Raw genomic sequence first — 18,516 nt, forward strand, 5'->3', positions numbered from 1 at the left:
CTGGTTGCTGCTCTAGAGAAGGGTGATGCTTGTGGTCAGATATGCAAATGAGAGGTTGAACGGGGTCTTCAGCTAGAGGAACAGCAGGTTGAACACATGAGATCTGGTGGGGATCCTGCAGTGATAAGGCCAGGAAATCAAAAGGAGTCTCATCTTGTGTAGCAAGGACTGGTCTAGGCAAACCACTAGAAGGGACTGCAGCATCTAATATTGTTGAATTAGGTAAAGGAGGGCTGGCAGACGGAACTGTACCAGACTGACGGCTAATCTGTGGGGGCTGAAAGGGTGATTGACAGGTTGCTGGATCAATCACTGGGAACTGCTCATGTAGCTGATGTTTTTGAGGACTGGCTCGTAAACTACATACAGAGGATTTGATTCCATCAGATGAGACAGTGCGAATTGAAGATCTGGAGGAGCTGCGAGAATGGGAAGGAGATGAATGAATCATAAATTGACTAATCTCCCTCATCATCGTCAGGAGTTCCCTCATAACCTCATCTTGGTTAGTGGGTAAAGGCACAGGACATGTCTGTGAATGGCTTTCTCCTCCTTGGTCAGGATCCTGCAGCCCATGTGTGTCTGTGTCAATGTGCTGGCATTCAGTTTGACTCTCTGTATTACATCTAGCACTTCTACTTCTAGCTCCAGGGTACTGAACGACATACTGCTGCAGGTGGGCAGGAGGTCGACTATCACAACTGGAACGTCTCAAACCTTCAGTTAATGTCTGCTGTGAATCTATGATGATAACACTGCTCTGGCTCAAAGGACCATGTTATGAAGGAAGGAAGGCTCAGAGTTTGAATCGTCACCATCATGGGCTCATTCGATTAGAATGAGAATAAGCAGTCATCAATCATTTACAGGGTTCTCCTTTTATTCTCAGAATCAATAAGGAAAGACACACATGGACTGCTAATGCTGAAAGAAAACAGAGAGATTTAAGTTACTCATTACCTTAAACGATACATGAAATCAAAAGACCCAAACAGAACCTCACCTCCACTGCCGCCCCATGTGGGAGTGAAGAAAGAGTGAGCTAAAGTGAATGCAGTCCTTATATAACGTGTGACAGGTGAGTGCAATACCTTACGCCCATACCACCCTGAGCACGCCCGCTCTCGTCTGATCTCGGAAGCTAAGCAGGGTTGGGCTTAGTTAGTACTTGGATGGGAGACTCCCTGGGAGTACCAGGTGCTGTAACCTTTGGGGTGGCTGCGGCTCAGGTGGTAGAGCAGATCAGCTACTGATCGGAAGGTTGGTGGTTCGATCCTTGGCTTCCCCAGTCTGCATGCCAAATATCCTTGGGCAAGATACTAACCCCAAGTTGCCCTCTGATGCGTTCATCGGAGCATGAATGTGTGTAAACGTAGTTTAGTTTGCACTTGAGTTTAGAAGTGCTTGTATGAGTGGGGGTGAATGAGGCATGTTGTATAGAGCGCTTTGAGTACTCCGGGAGAGTAGAAAAGCGCTGTATAAGAATCAGTCCGTTTACCGTTGCAATTAAGGGCAAGCACCACACCCAATCAAAGGTGAGAGAACTAAAAAAGGTGCATCTGGTGAAGTGAGGAGATGTGCTTTACAACAAATGCACAGATATCATCGCACCATAATAAAATAAAACACAGACAAGCAACATGGGAGAGTATTCCAGTGTGTACAGATGGATCTGGGACCGCTGCAATCTTCGATTGTGCCTCCAGCTGATCCGGTGTCCACATCGGATGGGAGGCGTTGGGTTCAGGGAAAGGAGGGTGATGGTAGGGGCGTATCAGTATCAGCTTACATGTGTGTGTCAAGGTTATTATCGTTAACGAGAAATAACGAATAAAAAACATTTTCGTTAACGGAAATAAAAATAAAAACGAGACTTTGCAATAAAAGGAAAACTAACTAAAACTGAAATGACCGTTCACAAAACTAACTAAAATTAACTGAATTTATAGAGAAAATGTGTTTAGTTTTCGTTGATGTGTATGTGTCATACGTTAGTCTAGGGTGAGAATGAAGTGTATTTTCCAGGTTATGTTCTTGCTGTGCCTTATTATGCCTGCAGGTGGCAAGTACCTCAGTCGGGTCGTCTGTGTTGCCGCTCCGTCCACGAGTCCAATTTGGGATTACTTTGAATATGACTGTGTTTTGGATAAAGCAAGTGTCTTGTAGTGGAACGAGACAAATTATGAGGGACATTTCTAAAGGGAAAAAAATCCCACAAACCTTAAAGTGCACTTGAAAAGCTCACACAAGAAGGCTAACCTAGCTTACCTGGAGAAGGTAAGGGAGCACGCCCAACCCTCATTCCCAGAAACAGAAGCTAACACCAGGCAAGGCAGCGTGATGCATCCCGAGACAACAGGACTGGGATATCTACATAACTGTGTGAGTCAATTGCCTTAACACCCAGTGCTGCAAGAGTTAATAGTCTCATTGGGGCCAAGATATACGTTTTATAGTTGCCTGGTAACAATGGTTGTTCATCTGCCTTTATTTATTTATTTAAAGAACCCATAGGTGGGAATGTGAGTTGTCTGTCTCTGCGTGTTAGCCCTGTGACAGACAGGCGACCTGTCCAGGGTGCAGAGTATGGTAGCTGGAATAGCAACATACCCAAGGATAAGCAGAAGAGCATGACTGATATGATGAAACTGGGATTTTGTTACACTTATTTATTGCAAACACAACTAAAACTATAACTGAAACTAATCAAAACTAAACTGAAACTAAGGATTTTCAAAAAAATAAAAACTAAACTAAACTAGCAAACAATTGGTAAAAACTAATTAAAACTAATATAAAATTGAAAATCTGAAGTCAAAACGAAATAAAAATAAAAACTAATGAAAATTGCAAAACTATTAAAACCCTGGTGTGTGTACATGCATGCATGCGTGTGTGTGTATCCCGTGTTCAGCTGAGAGAAAGTGTCACCACGCCCGGTTAAGCAAAGGTCAACAGTCTCCAGTGGACCAAGGAGGGATAAAGAGTTCTGACAGCAGTCCTGTTATCATGGAAGAATTTTTGTTGTTCCAGTCAGCTTCGATCTTGGTAGGTCTTCAGCTGGCGCCAGTGGGATAGCTGCATGAGTGAAGATGGTGAATGTTTGGGTTTAGTGCAAACAACTGCATCCAATTTTTACAGTTGGTCTAATGTCCGTCACTGGTCACCAGTTATCTCAAATCCCGTTACAGAGCAGTGAGCTTCTCCAAGATCTTGCCCATATGCGTTCAATAAACACAGTCTGAGTACTCACAGCACTGCCCATCATCAATCATCTTGGCCAGCCTTCTGGAGTTTTGAACAGCTGTAGCTGCTTCTTGTTCTTCGATAAGCCAGGTTCAAGCCATCTCCGATCAGCCAAAACTCTTTTATCGCGGTTCCGAATTTGTAGATGTCGTCCAATGTCCTCCATCAAGAGTGTCGCCAGACACACGACTCAACCGACCATCGAGTATCCGGGAGCAAACGTCTCAGCAGGACAATCGGGCTCTCCCAAGCCCAGGTTTCTCGTTGAGAAGAAGGTGTCAATTTCATTACAGGACCACTTGATCAAATCCATAATTCTTTAGGTTTTAGAGAACAAGACTGAGAGACTCTTTGAGGGTGTGAGTTAGACGAGACTAGACAAAAGACATAAAAGCAATAAAACCACAGGACACCTGTGGTGGATACGACATCTCAGGTATTCTATGGCAAATGCTAAATGTCCAAATGTCCCGCTGGAGGTCATTTTGTGTCTCTGGCAGTGCTGGTCCCGTTCCTCCTTACACAAAGGTGCAGATACTGGTCCTGCTGATGGTTAAGGACCTCTCTCTCTAACGGTGTGTTCACACCGAACGCGATAGGCGCGAGCGAAAACGCCCCAAACGCCCCTAATTTGACGCGTGCACATTCGCACCTCAACGCGTGTCCAAGAAAAATCCATCGCGCGTCAAAATATGCGTGAACCGGAAATGTGGGAGGGATGTGGGAGGAAGTTGTGCCAGACAGTATCTTTGCTAGATGGCAGCTGTCGAGCTAGCGTTTGAAGAGAGAGTCTCTCTTCTCTATTTACTGTGGAGAGCAGAGCAGCGGCGTTAAGGACGTCCTCGCCGTACCTGGGTCCATCAGGTCCTCCAGAGGCGTGAGCAGTTTGGTGAGTTTCACCACTTGCTCGAGGAGCTGCGCCTGGATGACGGCCGATTTCAGCGATATCACCATCTTTCACTCGGCCAGTTTGAGGACCTGCTGTCCCGCGTCGGTCCCAGAATCGCCCGCCTAGACACCAACTACAGGCGCTCAATCCCACCTGCAGAGCGCCTGTCCATCTGCCTGAGGTTAGTAAAAGTGTTTAATACGGTAGTCCTTTATTGATACCTGTGCTAATATATGCTAAACTATCGTTTATACACTGCTAACATGGCTGTGGTATGCTAACAGTGAATGCCGTCGGTGTTTACTGATAGCAAACTGTGGTATGGAGACGACTGTTTATAATATTTCTAGTGATACTCGACAGTTCTCATCAAGTCCCGATTTAATTCGATTTATGCTGTGTTAGCAATGATAGCATGGCTGTGGTGTCATATCAATGTATGCTCTCAGTGTTTGCTGATATCAAACTGTGGTATGAGGACCACTGTGGGTAATCTTTGTAGTGATACTCACTCCTTTTTTTTTTTATTTAGACCTGGTTTAATTCTGGTATAGTTGAATATTTGTATATAATCCCTGCAGCTGTCAGACTCTATAACAGGGGTCAGCAGCCTTTCTTAAAACTGAGAGCTAGATAAAACTGTGAACAGTTTGGTTCATCTTTAGTTATATGGTTCTATCTAGCATATTCTATCTTGATAAGCTATGTCTTATCACAGGTTAATTTTTCAAAAATATTAACAGTGATTTAAGCAAGGAAAGGGCTACATGTCTGTCATGATCCTGGGTCCTGTTGACCCAGCGTTTTGTGTTTTCTCTATTATTGTAATTTTGGTTCTGTTCTTCCTCGGTTAGTGTTCATTCTTTTCTACCCGTGTATCCCTGTGTTTAGTCTGTGTCATTACGTGTATGTGTTTCCTGTTTTACTTTAAAAGTCTCTGTCTTATCTCAGTGTGTTCAGTTTACTTTTCCCCTGTCTCGTCAGGTCTGATTACTCCCAGCTGTGCCCTCCTTTTGTGTCTCATTCCCTCGTTATCCTTCTGTGTATTTAAACCTCGTGTCTGCCTCTGTTAGTTGCTGGTTCGTCTGTGTTGCTCCCCTCCGTGTTCTTGTGTTTTCTCCCTGCATCTCCGTTTCTCGACCCAAGGTTTCAGGTTTGTTTGTTAGCTCTTCCCAGTTTAGGTTTTTCAGTTCTTGTTCACCTGCCATTGTTGTTTGTACCCACGCGTGTAAATAAAGACTCACCTGCACCAGAGCTGCCGCCTTTTGGGTCCTCTCTATAATCTCCACACGCCTGCCACACCGGGCGTGACAATGTCAACATACAACTCTTTATTTCTATTAATGTCTTACTTCATTCCTACCTGATTCACATGTCTAGGAATTATGAGTGATTGGCTCACTGTAGTGGTAAAAGTTGCTACCAATCAAATTATGATATGTTAAAGTTAAAACAAAACACAACTGACTGTTTTATATTATATCTAATATATGTTATGTAATTATCCTTATAATTACAAGAGAGGGATATTACACCCCTTATGTCAAAAATATTCATGAGCTTTTTGAGTGTTAGGTTCTAATGAATTATTCATGAGCTCAGGAAGTAATTAAATTATGATAATAATTAAATTATGATATTCATAAAAATATGATATTCATAAAAATTATGATTTTCATAAAATTATGATATTCATCCAAAATATGCTAGTTCATTGCTTTTCTTCCCCCCAAAATAAGAACTAATTGCTTATTTTAGAAAAGTTTTTATATCAAATAGCACTCTTTTATTTTTTAATCCAATAAAAACTTTTTCCTTTTTTCCCTAAAGAAACGCCATCTGGTGGTGGGTCAGCGCATGACAGCGCATGAGTGCGCAGTGCGCGCCTGTGTGTCTAGGCGCGCTCGTGCGCGCGCCTGACTCAGGACCGGGCCTGTGTCTCTGGGACCGTGTTTATGGGTGAAAATGTGTTAAACCAGTATAAATGTGCTTAGTTAAACTTGTGCTTTTGTAACGTTCAGTATGGCCAGACATACAGGGTGCATGCCTTGTGGGAAAAGTTTATTTCAATTTATATGCATTTGTTTAATCCAAACAAAGAAATTTAAAATCAAACTCAGAGTCACAAAAAAACACTCGCGATCTCCGCGGGTCCCACCCGATCCTTAGGCAAATAAGCAGGGAGAAACTCCTCAAAAACCCTCCGTGTTTTTTCTCCAAAACCCCTAGAAATAACCTGTAGGCACCCTCCTATCCCCAAGCCTTATACTCGATAACAGGGCAAATCCTGAAACCAAAGCCTTAGTCTTTTTTTCTCAAAAAACAGCCCTATCACTAGCTCCGTGTCTAAGTTCTTACTCGCGATCCTTAGGCACATAACCGGCGAATCCTCCTGAAAAACAAAACAAAACAAAAAACCTCCACGGTTTCTCTCCAAAATACACAAAACAAAAAACCCCTAGAAATAACCTGTAGGGAACCCCGTATACCAAAAACCTTATACTCGATAACAGGGCAAATCCTGAAACCAAAGCCTTAGTCTTTTTTTTTTCTCAAATTCCGCTCAGAGTCTAAGTTCTCCCTTCGCTCCGAGCCGCACCGGCCCGCAACCAGAGCAGTCTCTTTTTCCTTATTGTTCGCTCCACCATCTACTGCTTAATGATTCTGGGTCTTCCTTTGAAATTTGCGCCGGAGATCCACTCCGCCTCCCAGGTGCCCCGCTGCCAATCACATAACAAAAGGCGCGGCTCCATTCACACCCCGCTCACCCAATCGCGCTCAGCTTGGATTTTCACGATCCCCCCGCTCAGGTTAAAAACTTGCGTCCTCTCTCACAAGCCGTCTGACTTCGGACGCGTGGACAACTACCTCCACTCAGACTGAATCCACTCAGACTGAATCCACTCAGACCGAATCCACTCAGACCGAATCCACTCAGACCGAATCCACAATATTGCCCCCCGTCGCCAGACCACTAAAACAATTGGCGTCACTTTTACCTGTGTGCATATCAATCATACCAGGTAAACCTTACTGCCCCGCTGACAATCACATAACAAAGGGGCGGATCCATTCGCACCCTACTCACCCAATTGGATACAGGCCCGATTTATCTTCTCAGCGATAGGTCTATTCTCTCACCTGCATCAGGATAAATAATCTCACATTTCAAGTTGAATTTAACAGTTTTTCCCTCTCAGAAAAACAAGTTTTCTCCTTTTTTCACAAAACAACATGGCCACCAGACCTACCAACCTCACTGTGGTCTCTCAGACCCCCGTAACCAGCTACAGAGCCTCTGCCACGCCAGCGCAACTCAGACGATTGCATCTCTGTAGGGTCCAACCTGCATCTGCTATCCCTTTGGAGGAGAGATTCCCTCTCAACACCGGGGGATTTTGGGGCTATGCTTTCAGCCTCCCGGAGAGCCAAATCTATTTCTACCAGCTAAAAGCAGGTGAAAGTTTTGGCCCGCTGACACCACGGATTGCTTTTAGCTCCTCTGATTGGGCTGTTTTGACCCTCATCGCGACCCCTGAAATCCAGAAGAGCCTGCAGGATACGAGCTCCCAGCAACCGCGAACAAGGGACCAAGAAACGCAGACGCCTCCTGTTTTCAAAGGGGCCCATGCGTCTCCACCATTCACCCAACAACACCGGCCTTTAAACGCGGTGAGAAAAACCGTGACATATGCGCAGTGGGAGACTAAGAGCACGCCGTTTTGCAGGTGGGTCTGTAAGGCCAGTCGTCAGACAGCAGAAAATGCCGGCAAGGATGAGTTCGTGCTGGAGCTTACGAACACCCACTCAGGTGTTTTCAACACATTGCTTCGGATTCCCATTCAAGACTGGCTGAAGATGGTGGGGGAAAAGAACGGCAGAATTTTAGAGCTTTTTAAGCTAAGTACACGCACCTCTGAGTTGGTCCTGGTTGGAAATAACCCCCGCACTCAAAATACCCCCCCCCCCCCCATCCGGTCCCCTTACCCCGCCTCCTCCTCCCCAGTGCTTTTAAAAACCGCAACGACCGTCTCCTCCACATCGTCTGTAAACAGCCATGAGTCACCACAGCTCTGGAACTCCCTCTGCTCTAACCCCAGCATCCTTTCGGCCAGCAGCTGCTTCTACTCCAGCCGGGAACCCCGTGATGGATCTTGCTACTCCACCGCAGAGTCCCCACCGGGGGTCATCATCTCCGGCTGCTATGCTTCCAGATTCGCGGCTCCTGCCTCCATCACCTCAAGGTTGGAACTCTCCCGGCCACCCTGCTCTCGGCTGGCAATCACCCGAACAGACCCCGGTAAACAACCCAGTCTCCGGTGTCTCGCTCTGGGCCTTGGGCGACCCTGTGTGCCGGGCTCTTTTCAGAGAGCCTGAAGACAATGATCCCCATCCCGGGGTGCGCAGTGGACAATCTTCATCCCTGGACATTGACGAGGCCGCTACTCTACTCCCCACAGCCGTTTTTGAACTTATAAAACTAACTCTCAAGTACCTTGTCATGTCGCTACTCCAGAAACACCGACAAGACGTGTGTCAAGGATGCGCAGTCTCCCACCCCTCACAGAGACGCCATTCTTGTCTTTTCCTGTTGGAAAAATACTACTTTTTCAAGTACTATGATGAACTCTGCAAAAGATTATGGAACGGACATTTCACCAACACATTATTACAAATTTTACGGTTAGAAGGCTTTTCACCACCACCCGAGCAAGTCAGAGGTGTGGCCCAGGCGCATCTCTTTGAACTCAGAGACGCCCGCGATATAGAGGGCACTCTGCAAGAAATCGAGACCAGTGTCACTGAAGTTACTCGTACAATAATTGATCAAGTGTTAGATGGCAATTACTCACTGTGGCTGTCCTAGTATTTGTTTTTCTTCTCTTTCCTATTATTTTTCTTACTGTTAAGTTTTTGTTTGTTTGTTTTTTACTCGTTTCAGATGTAATGTTTTTTTTTGTTTGTTTTGTTTTTTCATTACATCAAATAAATTGTTTTTGGAAAAACGTTGTATCAAATAAAACTTTCTTGGAAAAGCATTGCAAGAATCAAACTCATTATTTGTTTTTACTCGTTCAAATGTATTGTTTTTCATTACATAAAATAAATTGTTTTTGGAAAACCTTTACATGAAATAAAACTTTCTTGGAAAATCATTGCAAGAATCAAACTCGTTATTTTTGTTTTTACTAGAATCAAAGTGCAATGTTTTTAATGACAACAAATAAAATATTTTCATGAAGTTGTTACATGAGATAAGTAACTGCTCGATCATGAAATAAAACCATAGTTAAACATAACTTCAAAGAACACACATGGCAGAGCAGATTCTATTGAAACGTGCATATTACGACCCATCTCGCCCCGGTAGTTTTTGCGGAGTGCAAAAATTGATTAAAAGCGTGCAGGATGAAACTGGTACAAAGATTAACGCGCAAACAGCTCAAAACTTCCTCGCAGAACAGGATGCGTACACCTTACACCGAGCCGCACGCCTGCGCTTTCCGAGAAACCGTGTGTTTGTCCCCAGACCTCTTAATCAATTTCAAGCAGACCTTTGTGATATGAGGGCGCTAGCTGAGCATAACGATGGCTATCAATATTTACTTACAGTTATAGATGTTTTCTCTAAAAAGCCTATGCAAGAGTGTTGAAAACAAAACAGGAGTTCAGGTCACTAAGGCTTTTGAGGCTGTCTTAAAAGACAGCCAAATTCCTCAAAAGCTACAGACAGATAGTGGTAAGGAATTTTTAATTCCAGTTTTCAATCTTTAATGAAAAAGCATGGTATAAATCATTTTGCTACAGGGAGCGATCTAAAAGCCTCAGTCTGTGAAAGGTTTAATAGAACTCTTAAAAGTAAAATGTTTAGATATTTCACTGCTCAAAATACCCGTAGATATATCGATGTGTTACAAGATTTATTACAAAGCTATAACACTAGTTATCATCGTTCCATAAAAATGGCCCCGAATCAAGTAAAATCAGACAATGTAGCATTAGTATTTCAAAACCTATATGGCACTTCGTCTCGTTGTAGAAAAAAGCCCATGAAATTTAAAAAGGGAGATCTTGTCAGGCTCTCTAAAGTTAGAGGTGTCTTTGATAAGCGTTATGAGCAAACATTCACAAGCGAGGTATTTACGATTGATCAATGCATACCTAGAGACCCTCCTGTTTATAAAATCAAAGATTACGATGGGGAAGAAATTATAGGTAGTTTTTATGAGCATGAGCTGCAGAAAATCGCTCTTTGCAAGGATAAGCTCTATCACATAGACAAAATTCTCTCAAAACGTAAACAGAGGGGACAGCTTTATTTCCTGGTGAAATGGAGGAATTGGCCTGAAAAGTTTAATAGCTGGATTAAAGCCAGTGAGCTTAAAAATCTGACATAACGAACTCCGTACATCACTCTCACCCCGGCTAGCCTTTGTAACGGTTCAGCATGACTCTCAGGGCGCAGGGTTTCTACGTCACACTACCATCAAACGCAAGTCTGAATGTTTTTAAAAATAACACAAGTAGCTCCTTTCGTGTGGATTTGGCTCACCATCTCAATCTCGATGGGGCCTGGGAGGTGGCTCTCACTGAAATTTCATATCCCTATACATGGCTTAATATCCCGAATGATAAGGCTTATTTTGAATTCAGGAAAAAGAGTGACGCTGAGCAGCGGCCTGATGACGTGGTTAAGACAAAAATACGCGCGGGGTTTTACGAGGATGCAAACACGCTGAGAGCAGAAATCGAAGCATGCCTTAGACGTATCGACTCGGATATATATCTAAAATACCACCCCATTGTTAAAAAGTTTGAATTCATCGCTGGGGGCATATATCAACTCAGGTTTTTTCCTCCTCTGGCATATATGCTTGGTGTACCGGCAGGTGTCTGGCAGCGGTTTGAGCGCAAATTTGCCCCGTATCCTGCAGATATAAAAGCTGGATGTTATCATCTATTCTGTTATTCAGATATAGCAGCCTTACAGCTGGTAGGTGATAGCTATTCACCCCTGCTGCGTACTGTCAGAATAGAGGGTAATTACGGAGATATCGTTAACCTTTGCTTTAACAAACCAGACTATATTCCTGTTGCTCGGAAACACATAGAAAATATCCATATTGAAATCAAAACTGATCAGAACGAGCCTGTAAACTTTACCTACGGTAAAACGATAGTAAAGCTACATTTCCGGCCTCTCAAGGATCTCGTTTAATAACAAAAATATGGATAATAATAGATTTATAAAGTATTACGAATCGCAAGCTGGTAACGGGTTGCCAGGCTTTTCAGGGGCGCCCGTAATTTACGGACGAGGAATAGCATCTATTTTCTCAAAATTGTTTAGATTTGTAACCCCATTCTTAAAGCGTGGTGTCAGCCTCGTTAAACCTCATTTGAAAACAGCTGTCAAAGGGATTGCTACAGATGTTGTGACCTCCTACAGATGTTGTGTTTGAAGACTCAGTTTAGCGCTGGGTTGTGAAATCAGTCTGTCGCCCAATGTGACGTCACATTGCGAGAAAATGGTATTTAAAGGGTAATTTATAATTGCAACATTAGCATCTGGATCAATATCAGACCCATCCGCGTTTGTTATCTTCAATCTTAAACTCAGCAATGTGTCATTTAAATCCAGGTAATGCAGCCCGTTTCCAGGCACGTAAAATTCCACAGGTCCCCGATCAGTGAGCGCTGTTACTGGTAATATTTCTGAATAACATTTGTCCTCGATTGAAAATTGGGTCAGGGGGGCTGTGAACAGATCCAGTTCACTCAAGGTGCATTCGCTTGATCGCTCGTGGAGTAAAGACATTGTTGCTTGTTTCTTAGTTTTTTAGAAAATATCCTGCTTCGACCTACGTGTTGCCCGTTTGGTGGTTTTAGCGCTCTGTTTCTTTTTGACAGTTTTCCGCCGCTTTTTAAACTCGGTCAGCCTGCGACCCGGAGGCCGTTTTAGGGGTCTGCGCGCGATTAAGCTTAACCCCGAGCCCTCTTGCTCTTGTGGTGTGTTTGAACGAGTCAAGTTAGACAGGGAGGAGGTCACAACATCTGTAGCAATCCCTTTGACAGCTGTTTTCAAATGAGGTTTAATGAGGCTGACACCACGCTTTAAGAATGGGGTTACAAATCTAAACAATTTTGAGAAAATAGATGCTATTCCTCGTCCGTAAATTACGGGCGCCCCTGAAAAGCCTGGCAACCCGTTACCAGCTTGCGATTCGTAATACTTTATAAATCTATTATTATCCATATTTTTGTTATTAAACGAGATCCTTGAGAGGCCGGAAATGTAGCTTTACTATCGTTTTACCGTAGGTAAAGTTTACAGGCTCGTTCTGATCAGTTTTGATTTCAATATGGATATTTTCTATGTGTTTCCGAGCAACAGGAATATAGTCTGGTTTGTTAAAGCAAAGGTTAACGATATCTCCGTAATTACCCTCTATTCTGACAGTACGCAGCAGGGGTGAATAGCTATCACCTACCAGCTGTAAGGCTGCTATATCTGAATAACAGAATAGATGATAACATCCAGCTTTTATATCTGCAGGATATGGGGCAAATTTGCGCTCAAACCGCTGCCAGACACCTGCCGGTACACCAAGCATATATGCCAGAGGAGGAAAAAACCTGAGTTGATATATGCCCCCAGCGGTGAATTCAAACTTTTTAACAATGGGGTGGTATTTTAGATATATATCCGAGTCGATACGTCTAAGGCATGCTTCGATTTCTGCTCTCAGCGTGTTTGCATCCTCGTAAAACCCCGCGCGTATTTTTGTCTTAACCACGTCATCAGGCCGCTGCTCAGCGTCACTCTTTTTCCTGAATTCAAAATAAGCCTTATCATTCGGATATTAAGCCATGTATAGGGATATGAAATTTCAGTGAGAGCCACCTCCCAGGCCCCATCGAGATTGAGATGGTGAGCCAAATCCACACGAAAGGAGCTACTTGTGTTATTTTTAAAAACATTCAGACTTGCGTTTGATGGTAGTGTGACGTAGAAACCCTGCGCCCTGAGAGTCATGCTGAACCGTTACAAAGGCTAGCCGGGGTGAGAGTGATGTACGGAGTTCGTTATGTCAGATTTTTAAGCTCACTGGCTTTAATCCAGCTATTAAACTTTTCAGGCCAATTCCTCCATTTCACCAGGAAATAAAGCTGTCCCCTCTGTTTACGTTTTGAGAGAATTTTGTCTATGTGATAAAGCTTATCCTTGCAAAGAGCGATTTTCTGCAGCTCATGCTCATAAAAACTACCTATAATTTCTTCCCCATCGTAATCTTTGATTTTATAAACAGGAGGGTCTCTAGGTATGCATTGATCAATCGTAAATACCTCGCTTGTGAATGTTTGCTCATAACGCTTATCAAAGACACCTCTAACTTTAGAGAGCCTGACAAGATCTCCCTTTTTAAATTTCATGGGCTTTTTTCTACAACGAGACGAAGTGCCATATAGGTTTTGAAATACTAATGCTACATTGTCTGATTTTACTTGATTCGGGGCCATTTTTATGGAACGATGATAACTAGTGTTATAGCTTTGTAATAAATCTTGTAACACATCGATATATCTACGGGTATTTTGAGCAGTGAAATATCTAAACATTTTACTTTTAAGAGTTCTATTAAACCTTTCACAGACTGAGGCTTTTAGATCGCTCCCTGTAGCAAAATGATTTATACCATGCTTTTTCATTAAAGATTGAAAACTGGAATTAAAAAATTCCTTACCACTATCTGTTTGTAGCTTTTGAGGAATTTGGCTGTCTTTTAAGACAGCCTCAAAAGCCTTAGTGACCTGAACTCCTGTTTTGTTTTTCAACACTCTTGCATAGGCTTTTTTAGAGAAAACATCTATAACTGTAAGTAAATATTGATAGCCATCGTTATGCTCAGCTAGCGCCCTCATATCACAAAGGTCTGCTTGAAATTGATTAAGAGGTCTGGGGACAAACACACGGTTTCTCGGAAAGCGCAGGCGTGCGGCTCGGTGTAAGGTGTACGCATCCTGTTCTGCGAGGAAGTTTTGAGCTGTTTGCGCGTTAATCTTTGTACCAGTTTCATCCTGCACGCTTTTAATCAATTTTTGCACTCCGCAAAAACTACCGGGGCGAGATGGGTCGTAATATGCACGTTTCAATAGAATCTGCTCTGCCATGTGTGTTCTTTGAAGTTATGTTTAACTATGGTTTTATTTCATGATCGAGCAGTTACTTATCTCATGTAACAACTTCATGAAAATATTTTATTTGTTGTCATTAAAAACATTGCACTTTGATTCTAGTAAAAACAAAAATAACGAGTTTGATTCTTGCAATGATTTTCCAAGAAAGTTTTATTTCATGTAAAGGTTTTCCAAAAACAATTTATTTTATGTAATGAAAAACAATACATTTGAACGAGTAAAAACAAATAATGAGTTTGATTCTTGCAATGCTTTTCCAAGAAAGTTTTATTTGATACAACGTTTTTCCAAAAACAATTTATTTGATGTAATGAAAAAACAAAACAAACAAAAAAAAACATTACATCTGAAACGAGTAAAAAACAAACAAACAAAAACTTAACAGTAAGAAAAATAATAGGAAAGAGAAGAAAAACAAATACTAGGACAGCCACAGTGAGTAATTGCCATCTAACACTTGATCAATTATTGTACGAGTAACTTCAGTGACACTGGTCTCGATTTCTTGCAGAGTGCCCTCTATATCGCGGGCGTCTCTGAGTTCAAAGAGATACGCCTGGGCCACACCTCTGACTTGCTCGGGTGATGGTGAAAAGCCTTCTGACCGTAAAATTTGTAATAATGTGTTGGTGAAATGTCCGTTCCATAATCTTTTGCAGAGTTCATCATAGTACTTGAAAAAGTAGTATTTTTCCAACAGGAAAAGACAAGAATGGCGTCTCTGTGAGGGGTGGGAGACTGCGCATCCTTGACACACGTCTTGTCGGTGTTTCTGGAGTAGCGACATGACAAGGTACTTGAGAGTTAGTTTTATAAGTTCAAAAACGGCTGTGGGGAGTAGAGTAGCGGCCTCGTCAATGTCCAGGGATGAAGATTGTCCACTGCGCACCCCGGGATGGGGATCATTGTCTTCAGGCTCTCTGAAAAGAGCCCGGCACACAGGGTCGCCCAAGGCCCAGAGCGAGACACCGGAGACTGGGTTGTTTACCGGGGTCTGTTCGGGTGATTGCCAGCCGAGAGCAGGGTGGCCGGGAGAGTTCCAACCTTGAGGTGATGGAGGCAGGAGCGGCGAATCTGGAAGCATAGCAGCCGGAGATGATGACCCCCGGTGGGGACTCTGCGGTGGAGTAGCAAGATCCATCACGGGGTTCCCGGCTGGAGTAGAAGCAGCTGCTGGCCGAAAGGATGCTGGGGTTAGAGCAGAGGGAGTTCCAGAGCTGTGGTGACTCATGGCTGTTTACAGACGATGTGGAGGAGACGGTCGTTGCGGTTTTTAAAAGCACTGGGGAGGAGGAGGCGGGGTAAGGGGACCGGATGGGGGGGTATTTTGAGTGCGGGGGGTTATTTCCAACCAGGACCAACTCAGAGGTGCGTGTACTTAGCTTAAAAAGCTCTAAAATTCTGCCGTTCTTTTCCCCCACCATCTTCAGCCAGTCTTGAATGGGAATCCGAAGCAATGTGTTGAAAACACCTGAGTGGGTGTTCGTAAGCTCCAGCACGAACTCATCCTTGCCGGCATTTTCTGCTGTCTGACGACTGGCCTTACAGACCCACCTGCAAAACGGCGTGCTCTTAGTCTCACACTGCGCATATGTCACGGTTTTTCTCACCGCGTTTAAAGGCCGGTGTTGTTGGGTGAATGGTGGAGACGCATGGGCCCCTTTGAAAACACGAGGCGTCTGCGTTTCTTGGTCCCTTGTTCGCGGTTGCTGGGAGCTCGTATCCTGCAGGCTCTTCTGGATTTCAGGGGTCGCGATGAGGGTCAAAACAGCCCAATCAGAGGAGCTAAAAGCAATCCGTGGTGTCAGCGGGCCAAAACTTTCACCTGCTTTTAGCTGGTAGAAATAGATTTGGCTCTCCGGGAGGCTGAAAGCATAGCCCCAAAATCCCCCGGTGTTGAGAGGGAATCTCTCCTCCAAAGGGATAGCAGATGCAGGTTGGACCCTACAGAGATGCAATCGTCTGAGTTGCGCTGGCGTGGCAGAGGCTCTGTAGCTGGTTACGGGGGTCTGAGAGACCACAGTGAGGTTGGTAGGTCTGGTGGCCATGTTGTTTTGTGAAAAAAGGAGAAAACTTGTTTTTCTGAGAGGGAAAAACTGTTAAATTCAACTTGAAATGTGAGATTATTTATCCTGATGCAGGTGAGAGAATAGACCTATCGCTGAGAAGATAAATCGGGCCTGTATCCAATTGGGTGAGTAGGGTGCGAATGGATCCGCCCCTTTGTTATGTGATTGTCAGCGGGGCAGTAAGGTTTACCTGGTATGATTGATATGCACACAGGTAAAAGTGACGCCAATTGTTTTAGTGGTCTGGCGACGGGGGGCAATATTGTGGATTCGGTCTGAGTGGATTCGGTCTGAGTGGATTCGGTCTGAGTGGATTCAGTCTGAGTGGATTCAGTCTGAGTGGAGGTAGTTGTCCACGCGTCCGAAGTCAGACGGCTTGTGAGAGAGGACGCAAGTTTTTAACCTGAGCGGGGGGATCGTGAAAATCCAAGCTGAGCGCGATTGGGTGAGCGGGGTGTGAATGGAGCCGCGCCTTTTGTTATGTGATTGGCAGCGGGGCACCTGGGAGGCGGAGTGGATCTCCGGCGCAAATTTCAAAGGAAGACCCAGAATCATTAAGCAGTAGATGGTGGAGCGAACAATAAGGAAAAAGAGACTGCTCTGGTTGCGGGCCGGTGCGGCTCGGAGCGAAGGGAGAACTTAGACTCTGAGCGGAATTTGAGAAAAAAAAAGACTAAGGCTTTGGTTTCAGGATTTGCCCTGTTATCGAGTATAAGGTTTTTGGTATACGGGGTTCCCTACAGGTTATTTCTAGGGGTTTTTTGTTTTGTGTATTTTGGAGAGAAACCGTGGAGGTTTTTTGTTTTGTTTTGTTTTTCAGGAGGATTCGCCGGTTATGTGCCTAAGGATCGCGAGTAAGAACTTAGACACGGAGCTAGTGATAGGGCTGTTTTTTGAGAAAAAAAGACTAAGGCTTTGGTTTCAGGATTTGCCCTGTTATCGAGTATAAGGCTTGGGGATAGGAGGGTGCCTACAGGTTATTTCTAGGGGTTTTGGAGAAAAAACACGGAGGGTTTTTGAGGAGTTTCTCCCTGCTTATTTGCCTAAGGATCGGGTGGGACCCGCGGAGATCGCGAGTGTTTTTTTGTGACTCTGAGTTTGATTTTAAATTTCTTTGTTTGGATTAAACAAATGCATATAAATTGAAATAAACTTTTCCCACAAGGCATGCACCCTGTATGTCTGGCCATACTGAACGTTACAAAAGCACAAGTTTAACTAAGCACATTTATACTGGTTTAACACATTTTCACCCATAAACACGGTCCCAGAGACACAGGCCCGGTCCTGAGTCAGGCGCGCGCACGAGCGCGCCTAGACACACAGGCGCGCACTGCGCACTCATGCGCTGTCATGCGCTGACCCACCACCAGATGGCGTTTCTTTAGGGAAAAAAGGAAAAAGTTTTTATTGGATTAAAAAATAAAAGAGTGCTATTTGATATAAAAACTTTTCTAAAATAAGCAATTAGTTCTTATTTTGGGGGGAAGAAAAGCAATGAACTAGCATATTTTGGATGAATATCATAATTTTATGAAAATCATAATTTTTATGAATATCATATTTTTATGAATATCATAATTTAATTATTATCATAATTTAATTACTTCCTGAGCTCATGAATAATTCATTAGAACCTAACACTCAAAAAGCTCATGAATATTTTTGACATAAGGGGTGTAATATCCCTCTCTCTATTACAAAATGTTTTATGTAAGATTTACGTTTTGTAATTTAAATCTGACATCACAAAAGTGTTTTGGAATTTGAATAATGTATTTTGTAACTGCAGTACACATCATACTAATTTTGAACAATTTTGTCCAGGTTCCTTGCCACCGGGGACTCCTTCAGGACCATCGCGTTCAGTTTCAGAGTCGGTGTGTCCACAGTGTGCCAGATCACCCCCCAGGTAGCGACGGCCATCTGGGACTGTCTAGTGGACGACTTCATGGCTGTGCCTTCACCTGGAGACTGGCGGTCCATCACAGAGGGATTCTAGGAGCGCTGGAACTTCCCTCTCTGCTGTGGAGCTCTGGATGGGAAACACGTCCAGACAAAGGCACCCCATATATCACATAGGAGACACACACATTGATATACACGAAATAT

General features: G+C 43.7%; 1 protein-coding gene and 1 pseudogene across 1 annotated transcript; one reads left to right on the forward strand and one right to left on the reverse strand.

Moving 5' to 3' along the window:
- The first annotated feature begins 1,090 nt into the window (after positions 1 to 1,090).
- Positions 1,091 to 1,209, forward strand: LOC112842303 (uncharacterized; annotated as a pseudogene).
- Positions 1,210 to 15,040: 13,831 nt separating this feature from the next.
- LOC112842059 (uncharacterized) lies at positions 15,041 to 17,797 on the reverse strand. The gene is made up of 2 exons (XM_025897829.1): positions 16,906 to 17,797; positions 15,041 to 16,594 (listed from the first exon to the last, which is right to left on the reverse strand). Exon 2 carries the CDS (start codon positions 16,381 to 16,383, stop codon positions 15,247 to 15,249), a length of 1,137 nt encoding a protein of 378 aa, XP_025753614.1. The 5' UTR covers positions 16,384 to 16,594; positions 16,906 to 17,797; the 3' UTR covers positions 15,041 to 15,246.
- Positions 17,798 to 18,516: the final 719 nt, after the last annotated feature.

This window comes from Oreochromis niloticus, linkage group LG14 (genome assembly GCF_001858045.2).
Source record: "Oreochromis niloticus isolate F11D_XX linkage group LG14, O_niloticus_UMD_NMBU, whole genome shotgun sequence".
Taxonomy (NCBI): Eukaryota; Metazoa; Chordata; class Actinopteri; order Cichliformes; family Cichlidae; genus Oreochromis; species Oreochromis niloticus.